At 27.0% G+C, this 10,621-nt stretch overlaps 1 protein-coding gene across 2 annotated transcripts; it reads right to left on the bottom strand.

Moving 5' to 3' along the window:
* Positions 1–3,042: 3,042 nt before the first annotated feature.
* LOC135925771 (zinc finger MYM-type protein 1-like) lies at positions 3,043–9,491 on the bottom strand. 2 transcript variants are annotated; one of them, XM_065461242.1, is made up of 14 exons: positions 8,000–9,491; positions 7,699–7,956; positions 7,307–7,390; positions 7,118–7,201; positions 6,875–6,961; positions 6,682–6,765; positions 6,439–6,525; positions 6,243–6,329; positions 5,948–6,198; positions 4,786–5,886; positions 4,457–4,746; positions 4,263–4,413; positions 3,916–4,220; positions 3,043–3,873 (listed from the first exon to the last, which is right to left on the bottom strand). In XM_065461242.1, the coding sequence occupies exons 2-14, from the start codon at positions 7,954–7,956 to the stop codon at positions 3,509–3,511; spliced, it is 3,234 nt and encodes a 1,077-aa protein (XP_065317314.1). In that variant the 5' UTR covers positions 8,000–9,491; the 3' UTR covers positions 3,043–3,508. The 2 variants fall into 2 exon arrangements, with proteins under 2 accessions (XP_065317314.1, XP_065317313.1); XM_065461241.1 differs by having other exon boundaries at positions 8,004–9,491.
* Positions 9,492–10,621: the final 1,130 nt, after the last annotated feature.

Raw genomic sequence — 10,621 nt, 5'->3', positions numbered from 1 at the left:
ATTGAAAGCTATGGGTTGCTACGTAGTGTAGCCGAAGCCGCGCCTGGCAACTAACTCCTGAATCCCCTATTGATTTTTCTCCTTATTAATTTCGTGAATGATGATTAACTTAATTTAAATTCACGAGTTTCTCCGTAGTGTGACCTTGGTCGCTAATGTTGTTAAACGCTGTTTTTAAATGGAGAACGCTATCGCTACCTCTGTTTACCAGAAAAAATAAAATTAATAATAAATGTGAGCAAAAGAGGACTGGTGATGCTATAACCTCGTGGGTTAATCTTTTCTAGCTACCTCATTTTTTATGGGGGCTTTGCCCCCATACTTCTATTTACCAGGCTTTGGCCCATTGATTAACCGGTATAGTTTTTATTATTTATTATTTCTTATATTTTTGTTTATAATGATAGGTTAAACACAATATTGTAGTTTTCACATCTTACTAAAAAAAAGATCATATCACTTCCTTTGTGTGTGACCATGCCTTTCCACCATTTGTCATCACCTTGTACTTTGTACCAAACAAAATCTCCTACATTAAAGGTTCTATTGCGTAGTAATGCAACGTTGATTTTGTTCTCCTTTACTTCCAACGGTTTTAATAAGTCCTATTCAGAGTTGTTAAAGGATCGAATCAAAAGATCGTCGATCCTGGATTCGATCCTAAATTTGTCAATTTTCTCGGATTTAAGATCCTGACCTTAAAATGTGGATCGTGATCGAGATCTTTTTTTAAATATTCGATCCCGATCCTTTTAAAAATTATTTTTTTACTTAAAAAGCAATAAATAAAATAAAAATTTTGAAAATTAATTTTAATATTATTTAAAAAAATATATCTCTCTACATCATATTTTATCAACCAGTATTCCACCAGATTTTATATTTCAACCATTTGCCAAATTTTTTGTAAGAACAAGTTATATTTATTAATTATATTATAATATAAATTCTAGGTTTTAATAATGTACTCCATTATAGATTTAGAAAATGATATATCTACTTCTATTGATGTGACAGCAATTTTTATTATTTGTGAAGATCATAACAATATGCATATAATAAAAATTATAGATTTCCTCACTATATGATGACAATAATATATTAGCATCAATAATTCACCCAAAATTTAAGCTCAATTGGCCTTTTATTAATCTGCCACAAATTGTTGCTAAAAGAAAGGTTAATTGCCCATTTAGAAAATATACTGGGTTAACCATATGCAGATCCTTCAAAGGAATGCATGGATCGATACCTTTTTTGGGAAAAACTTGTCACAAAATGCTCTTTCCGTTAATAATTTTTTTTATTCTAATGATGATTCAGTGAATATTTTTAATAATTATGTTAATTTAAAAAAAACATTTATTGAATATAACACACCTTTACTATCAAGCACTCCTGTAGAGCGCTTGTTTTGTAAAGCTAAACATGTACTTAATGAAAAACGTGGTTTAAATGATGATAATTTAGAAAAAACTTTATTATATTATTCAATTACAACAAATTAATTAAAGATTTTATCTGAACATTGTATATATAATCTATATACATATTATAATAATATGTTATTACAAGGTAAGTTATAATAATAGTGTTGATCGATTGATTTTTTATTTAACTTAAATTGTTTTTATAGCCATTACTATGTATTTCGTTTAAATTGTTTTTTTTATAATACTATATATATATATATATATACCTTATTTTATATTTATTTAGAAGTATCATTTTAGAATTATTATAAATTAATATCTCCACCGTTATCTTTCACCACTGTTATCGCCTATATAACAAATAGTAAAAAAAATATATAATATTAGTAAATCACAATTATATAAAGTCATTAATTCTTGCTATTTTTTGATTGAGATTCAAGTTCCCTTTTAGCGTTAACATTATAATAAGCAGCAAAATGGCCTAAGTCTATCCTATGGATAGTGTTCAATTAGAGGGTTTCGGATATTGAAAAAATAAAGCTGAGATAATTGTATAATTGTTTATGGCTAATCTTTGGCGTAGATAGAATCCCTCGTTAGGGTCCTCGTTCCGCAGAGATCCGTTTTCCCAGCTCTTTAAAGAAGGCCAGGGCATGAGAGCCGAACGACGTTAGAGTCGTGGCGATTAATGGTAGGAATGTAAAATTGGGGGGAAGAGATGGCGAATATTTATCTAGTTTATTCGCCTCGGCATCTAGTATGACATCTCTATTTATATTGGAAGGGGCAAGAGGATCGATGTATGAGAAATCCCAGGTTAGGAATTCCCCTTCTTCCAATGGATCATAGTCGAACCATCGGGCCCTTACCAACGGAATTGTAAAAGCCGGTAGGTTCGAGGGTTGATGGGATGCCGGCGGATTTTAATGCCCTGGCAATGGTATCATTGCATTTTGAATGCCTAATGAATCTGCCTCTACAGCACTTGCAGTGTAGAGAGTGACTGCCTTTGGAGTTGACCGACGTTTGACAGAGGATACAGTGATAAGGCATTACTATATCACAATTAACTCTAAGACCTATGGCGTGACTTAGTTCATCATTGTTTAGGAACTGGTCAAGGTTTCGCGATGGGAAAGCCTCAAGAAATTCGTATCCACTACCTACGGAAATGGAGAAGATTAGAGAATGGTCCTCTGGTTGGCTCCTCGATTTAAGGAATGCAACGGAGTTGCCAACTAGAGGTTTATCCCAATCCTTCTGTAGTGCCGACGATGGAGAATTGACTAATGATAGGGACTTCCATAGATCAATTGCCTATAGGAGTAAGGGGTCAGGATGTTTGGTGAGTGTTTGTATGATGGACTCGCAGGACAGGCGAGAGGATATGAACGCACTAACGGAAAGTATAGAAAGTTATCTTATGCCAATGCCGCCGGATTTGGTTGGTAAGGTAGCCTGTAACCATAATAATTCCACAAATTTAAGATTGAGTATATCTTCTGTAAGGCGTTTAATCTCCAGTTCGTGTGCAGCGAGGTTGACGTCATATTGAAAGATCCGTGTCTAATGCCTTTATATTAATTAAAAACATTCATATAGATATAACTATTATATAAAAAAAATTTTTATGTAAATATAACTTTTATATAAAATATTAGAATAAAGAATATAGTATATTTTGCACAAGAATTATAAAAACATTTATGTAAATATAACTATTATATAAAATATAAAATGAATAGAGTATATTTTGCACTGGAAATATAAATTTTTTTATGTAAATATAACTTTTATATAAAATATGAGAAAAAAATGAATATAGTTGCACTGGAATTATAAAAACATCTATGTAAATATAAGTTTTATATAAAATATTAAAATAAAATGAATATAATATATTTTGCACTGGAATTATAAAAACATTTATGTAAATATAACTATTATAAAATATTTAAATAAAATGAATATAGTATTATATTATGCACCGGACTAGAATGATATAAAAAACTATTAAATTAAATTTACATTATTAAAAAGGCGTATATAATTAGCTGTGAAAAAGATATAACTTATTTTATTAATAATTTAGTTAATCTTTTAGACGTAGATGCAAATCGCGTTATAATGTCGTCTATTTTAAATCTTTCAAAAACATCAATTTCGCTGGATATTAGAAGTAAATTTTCTAAAAAGGGGTCAGAAATTTTATTCCGCATTCTAGTTTTATTTATTTTGACTTTGCTCATCACTCTTTCGGCTGAACAAGAAGTAGTTGGTAGAGTCAATAAATATTTATATAATAAATATAAATTAGAATAAGAATTTAATTTATTTAAAAGACGATATGGTAGTATAAATGAATATTTTATCCATTTTTTTGTATTAATTATGTTATCGTTATTGATATCTTCCTCGGTTTCATCGTTTACAATACCTTTAATTATATATAATTTTAAATAAAATATCAATAAATTACTTTCATCAATATATAACCCATCATTCTTTTTTATTTTCAAAAGATCCTTGCAATAAATGATTGCTTGTGAATCCAAATATAAAGATCGAAAATCATTATATTCACGAGCAATATCTTGAGCATTTAATTGGTAAGTATGACAAATTTGAGATATTTGCCACCCTTCTATTCTATCATTGGCTATAATTCCAGCTGGTGTAAAAAGAGATATTTGAGATAAAAAATTTAAACAATCATAATTAAATCTTTCATTTAAAACATTAATGATTGTATCAAGCACAGGGAAAAATATTTCCCTTTTATATCTATAATGCTAAATAATAATTTTAAATCTTTTTTTATTCAACTTGTTTTTTTTTTGTTTAACATAATTATTGAATGCTGTTTGATCAAATTTGAATATTGATTTTATATTATGCAATTCCGTTGTAACATTATTCTTTTTCAAATAACTGTTAGATAAGGAATGCAATTTTAAAAAAATATTATCCCCATTAGCTACATTTTAAAATTATTTATAGAAATCGTAACTAATTTTAACCTCTTAGTCTTTGTAATTTATTTTTTGTGTGTTGTATTAATTTAGTTACCATAGCCAAATCATTACCAACTGCCTGCATTTCAATACAAGCCTCATGTGTGCATTTCAATATTTCTTTCAAAATAAATAGACTTAATATGAAATCTTCATCCTTAATTCTTGTTAATAATCCATCGGCAATAGAAGAGGTGCTTGGGTCATTAGAATCTTTTAATTCATTTAATGATGCTATAATATGTTCATAAACATCTAAAAAAATTTCTACAGCTTTATAAGATGATGACCAATTTCTAAAAAAAGATAAGTTACATTAAAAATATTATATTTACCTTGTTGTATTTTTTATTCTTTTAAGAGATTTTTTAGACTTTGTCATTTGATATTTAACAAACACTCCTTGACGTCTTACCCCATTCATGAAATTATATAACTCATCCAATATTCCCATTACCTTTTTCATTTCTATTTTGCATCCACAAACATGAGCAACTACTAAATTGAGCCTATGTGCATGGCACCAAATATATATGGCTTTTGGAGCCTCTTTCAATATTAAAGCCTGCATTCCTTTGTATACTCCTCTCATATTCCCTGCACCATCCATACTTTGCCCAACCATATAATCAAGAGGAAGACCAAGATCTTTGAACTTAGAAAAAACATGTTTCTTTATATTTTCCCCGGTGGTTTCTGATGTTGTAAAAACATGGATGATCCTTTCTACAGGATGTGGATGCGGATCATCTTCTATATATCTTACAAGTAAAGCAATGCATTCTTTTTTAGACACATCATATGTTCCATCTAATATGATGCTATAGGCACAATTCTCTTTAATTTTTTGAATAATACATTTTATTATTTTTATCTTAATGACTTCAATAATTTTTTTCACATGGCCATATGACAATAAATTTATATAAGGTCTTGAAATTTTATCTGATTTTTTTCTCCTCAATTTTTCGTTGTTATCAATGTATGCCCGTAAAGTTGGAACCGTTTTTGCCATTAATTTTATGAGGCACATAAAATTACCTTCATTCGAATTAGTGCCCCAAAAGGCTATGTTACATTTTATAAGGTATATAATGGCATCAATAATATTATGAACTATATTACGATTTTCCATTATTATATCAAGCCTATTTGATAGAAAATGATCTTGAATACGCTTATTTGCAAGCCAAGTCATGTTGGTGTATTCACAATCCTTATGAATAGAAGATGACTCATGTCTCTCTAAGTCACGCTTAAAATTTTTCCAATTATTTACTCCAAGTTGAGTCCAAAAAGTATTGGATTTAGGGCCACCAAACATAAGACAATAAAGACAAAAGACTTTGTCTAAAGTGGTGCTATAGGATAACCAATTTCTTGGTTTGAGGGAACCATCAATATTAACCTTTTTATAATAGGATATATTCATGCTCCTATTTAAAAGTAGAAATAATGGATGCGTAAAAATTAATAAAAATTAAATTTTTTAAAAACCTTTTGTGAGTAACAGGATATTGAAATATATTTGAACATGGCTGACATGGGCCTATGGAAATTATGAAATTAATCAAGATATTTGTCATTCTAAAGAATATGAAATGAAAAGGGTCATTAGGCTCCTTTTTTTTATATAATTGAATAATATTTGGGCCTTTAATGTTTGAAATATTTTGGCTTGCATTGGGATTGATAATTGGATGAAAAAAAGATATAATTGGGGAATTTTCAATAACTTTGTGTGTTTGCTAATTATTATTAAAGAGTGTATAGTTTTATTTAAATTAAATACCTCATCATTCAAAATCAGCAGATCACTGGAACTGGGCATTGTATGAGAAGATAATATAATTTGGGAATCTTCAGTAAAAGATTTGTGCTAATTATTAAATAAAGAATAATTAAAATTTGTTTATTCATGAAAATATCTGAATATCCTCATTTATTCCCTTCAAAATTATAAAAGAAATCTTATTTAAATTAAGTACCTCATTATTCAAAATCAGCAGATCACTGGAACTGGGCATTGTATGAGAAGATAATATAATTTGGGAATCTTCAATAAAAGATTCATGCTAATTATTAAATAAAGAGTGGTTAAAATTTGTTTACTTATGAAAATCTTAATTTTAATAAAAATTTTATTCTTAATTAAGATATAGAAAAGTGGAAAATATTTCATAATTTATTCACTTCAGAATTATCAAACAAATCTTATTTAAATTAAGTACCTCATCATTCAAAATCACCAGATCACTGGAACTGGGCATTGTATGAGATAATATAATTTGGGAATCTTCAGTAAAAGATTTGTGCTACTTATTAAATAAAGAATAATTAAAATTTGTTTATTCATGAAAATATCTGAATATCCTCATTTATTCCCTTCAAAATTATAAAAGAAATCTTATTTAAATTAAGTACCTCATTATTCAAAATCAGCAGATCACTGGAACTGGGCATTGTATGAGAAGATAATATAATTTGGGAATCTTCAATAAAAGATTCATGCTAATTATTAAATAAAGAGTGGTTAAAATTTGTTTACTTATGAAAATCTTAATTTTAATAAAAATTTTATTCTTAATTAAGATATAGAAAAGTGGAAAATATTTCATAATTTATTCACTTCAGAATTATCAAACAAATCTTATTTAAATTAAGTACCTCATCATTCAAAATCACCAGATCACTGGAACTGGGCATTGTATGAGATAATATAATTTGGGAATCTTCAGTAAAAGATTTGAGCTAATTATTAAATAAAGATTAATTAAAATTTGTTCATGAAAATATCTGAATATCCTCATTTATTCCCTTCAAAATTATAAAACAAATCTTATTTAAATTAAGTACCTCATTATTCAAAATCAGCAGATCACTGGAACTGGGCATTGTATGAGATAATATAATTTGGGAATCTTCAATAAAAGATTTGTGCTAATTATTAAATAAAGAGTAGTGAAAATTTTAGGCAAATGACTTATTTTATTCTTAATTATAATATATAAATTTTTTTTTAACAAAAGTTGAAATATTTAAATATTCTTATAATTTATTTCCTTCAAAATTGATAAAGGGCATAATAAAAATGTACCTATATATTAAAAATCTTATCTTTAATAAAAATTAAAAGTATTATGCTCAAATTATAGATGAAGAATTGGTTTCTACTAATTCACAAAATTTAAGGTTATTTTTACTTATATTTATTGTCATGAATTAAAATAATATATATAAAAAATTACTTTTTGGAAGTAAGATGTTATTGATTTTTTTTGTAACTTGGTTTCAACCCCATTTGTGATATTGAATGGAATATCTTTATTTAAGGATACCCAATTATTATCCTTTTTGATAGCTATCTTTGTAAATTTGATATCAGATAACTTGACATGAGGATGTTTATGTTTATAATGGTTATTTATTTTGTCACTTCTTATTTTAGAAGTTTTACAATTAATATAGTCACATTTGACTTTATATATTGTTTTGTTACTTGGCATCTAGAATAAAAATGAAATAAATATTTAGATAATATTTTTTTACTCACTGATGGCCATCAAGAATGATGGAGAATCATAATTTTATCCTTTATTTGACGGTGGATGGCTGAATCTTAAAATTCTCCTATCTTATGAGGTGTGATTCAGAAATTAAATTTATATTTGTTTAAATGAGGGTGTAATTTTAAAATTTTCCAGTGGTTTTACAAAATATATTAAAGAAATATATATTTAGATATTTTAATATATGTGCACAATAAATTTTTATTCATTTGTATTATATTTTTAATCTAAAAAATATATTAAAATCTTTTAAAATAAATTCTTATTCATTTGTATTTGTAATTTATAATCAAAAAAATATATTCTAGACCCTTATTGTTTTTAAATTAAAATTCATAAATATACACTCTATTAACATATTTTATAAAAATAATGAAAAATTTACTGATTCAATCATCATCATATAAAGGAAATTTATTATGCACCCATCATTGAATAAAGAAGAAAATTCTGATTACCAGTCATTCATAATGGACTATCAGCTATTAACTTATATTTTTGATAATGTTTTCTTAAAAGATTCCTATTATATTATATGTAAGCTTAATGCATGGTCACAAAAAATATAATATTTTTTGTTATTTATGCCAAAACAATCATGGATCAATATTTCCTCCATTATACACTTCACAATTGATTTCTTTATTTCTTAGTGTCCAACAATTTTTAGAAATGTATGATGCTTTGAAATCATAGTTTCTTTAAATTAACAATCCTAATAAATTTTGCAAATAATTGAAAACAGGCATATTTGTGATTTGCCCATTCATTTATCTTCAAATAAAGTCTGAGAAATGATATATTTTAATCATTGAAATTAGAGACCTTCACTGGCATTGATTTCTTCATCCAGCCTAGGTCATAAGTAAAAATAATTTTCAGGCCCAGTTCATGTTTAATGGAAATCCAAACCCAAACCACATCATAGGTTTCAAAGATTATTCCCAAGCCATATCCAAAAATTTAATTTATTGTTAACAAAAATAAACAATATTTCAGTATATGGAATCACTTTGTCAATTCATTTAATTGAAATCTTTTCTTAAATCAATAATCAAATGAGAGGAATAGATTATCTGTTCATTCTCCCAAGATTTCTATAAATATTTAGAAAAAAGGCCAAATATATTATGGAAAATTTGATGTTATATAAAATTTATCTAATAATGAAATAAAAAATTTATCAATTCTTTTAACAAATTTTTTATCACACAATGGTTTTCACCTCTCACTTATAATTTTGTATATAATTTACACTTACCTCAAAGAATCATTTATCATAAATAGAAATCAATTATGGGTCCAACCTGATTGCCTCACAAAAATGTGGTAATATTTACCCCATTGAAAATGATTATTTAAAAAATTATTAGCAAAAATAATTGCCATGGTTCAAAACCCAGATAACTTATTAAGTATACATATTAAGATTAAATAAAAATAGCTTCATTCTTTATTATATTTATTTATCTATCATCAAATTAAGGAAAATGCAATTATATGCTTAAAAAATTACCTTTTTAAAAGATCGGAGTGTATATAAAATTCTTGGAATTAGAAGGTAGTTTTTTAATAAGAAGAAAGCTTGGTGAGCTGGGAGGCGAGATAGTGTATCGCCCATAAAGGATATCTCTCGTAAAATATCGGCAAAGAACTTGATAAAGAACTCGACTTTACCTACTGGAGATCCGAGATGTGTTAAAGCGTTCAATGGTGTATGATTGAACATAGTATCGTGGTTAAAATCAATGATCCTAAGAGGACAATATTCGCTTTTATCTTGATTAACTCGAAGTCCCAAACTTTTCTCGCTGGATTTTATTGTTTGGATTGCCCACATAACTTCCGTCGGTGGGCCGCCTAGTATACCATCGGTCTACATGACAAGATTTTTACTGGATGCAAACCCCCTTCAAAAACCTTTGCATACCCTCCTAAAAAATCCCCGCCGCCTTCGGCGGCTGTGTCTCTTTATTATTAATTTCACCTATTTATTTATTGATTCTCTTTTCAAAGAATTTATAAAGGATAACTTAAATTAATCTATCTCTACTACCAACTATCGATATTTTGTTAATATAAAGAATTTATTATTTTAGATTATAAAGAATTTATTATATAGATTATAAAGAATTTATTATTTTAGATAATAAAGAATTTATTATTTTTTAGATAATAAAGAATTTATTATTTTAGATAATAAAGAATTATTATTTTAGATAATAAAGAATTTATTATTTTAGATAATAAAGAATTTATTATTTTAGATAATAAATTCAATTAAAACCTCCATTATTTACAATGAATTAATTATTATGGCATTATGAGCTTGCTGATATATCGAAACCTTTTAAATTACATTTAAAAGGATAGTTTATTTGGAAAACAATGTGTATGATTGTTTGCAATATATAGATTTGGTCGATGAATTGTATTTTAATAATACTATAATAAAAGTATTAATTTTTACAGCATTAAATTTTGTCCTATTTCATCTCAAAATTTAATAGATAACTCGCCAAAAAATTTATCCTACCCCCATTAAAGCAGCCTACCCCCTTCCCCTTAAAAAAATAGGATGCAAACTGTTCCTACCCCTCCC

Source organism: Gordionus sp. m RMFG-2023, chromosome 3 (genome assembly GCF_954871325.1).
Source record: "Gordionus sp. m RMFG-2023 chromosome 3, tfGorSpeb1-WG-v2, whole genome shotgun sequence".
Lineage (NCBI taxonomy): Eukaryota > Metazoa > Nematomorpha > Gordioida > Chordodea > Parachordodidae > Gordionus > Gordionus sp. m RMFG-2023.
The sequence above is the reverse complement of the archived record's forward strand: the minus strand, read 5'-3'. Positions and strand labels throughout refer to the sequence as shown.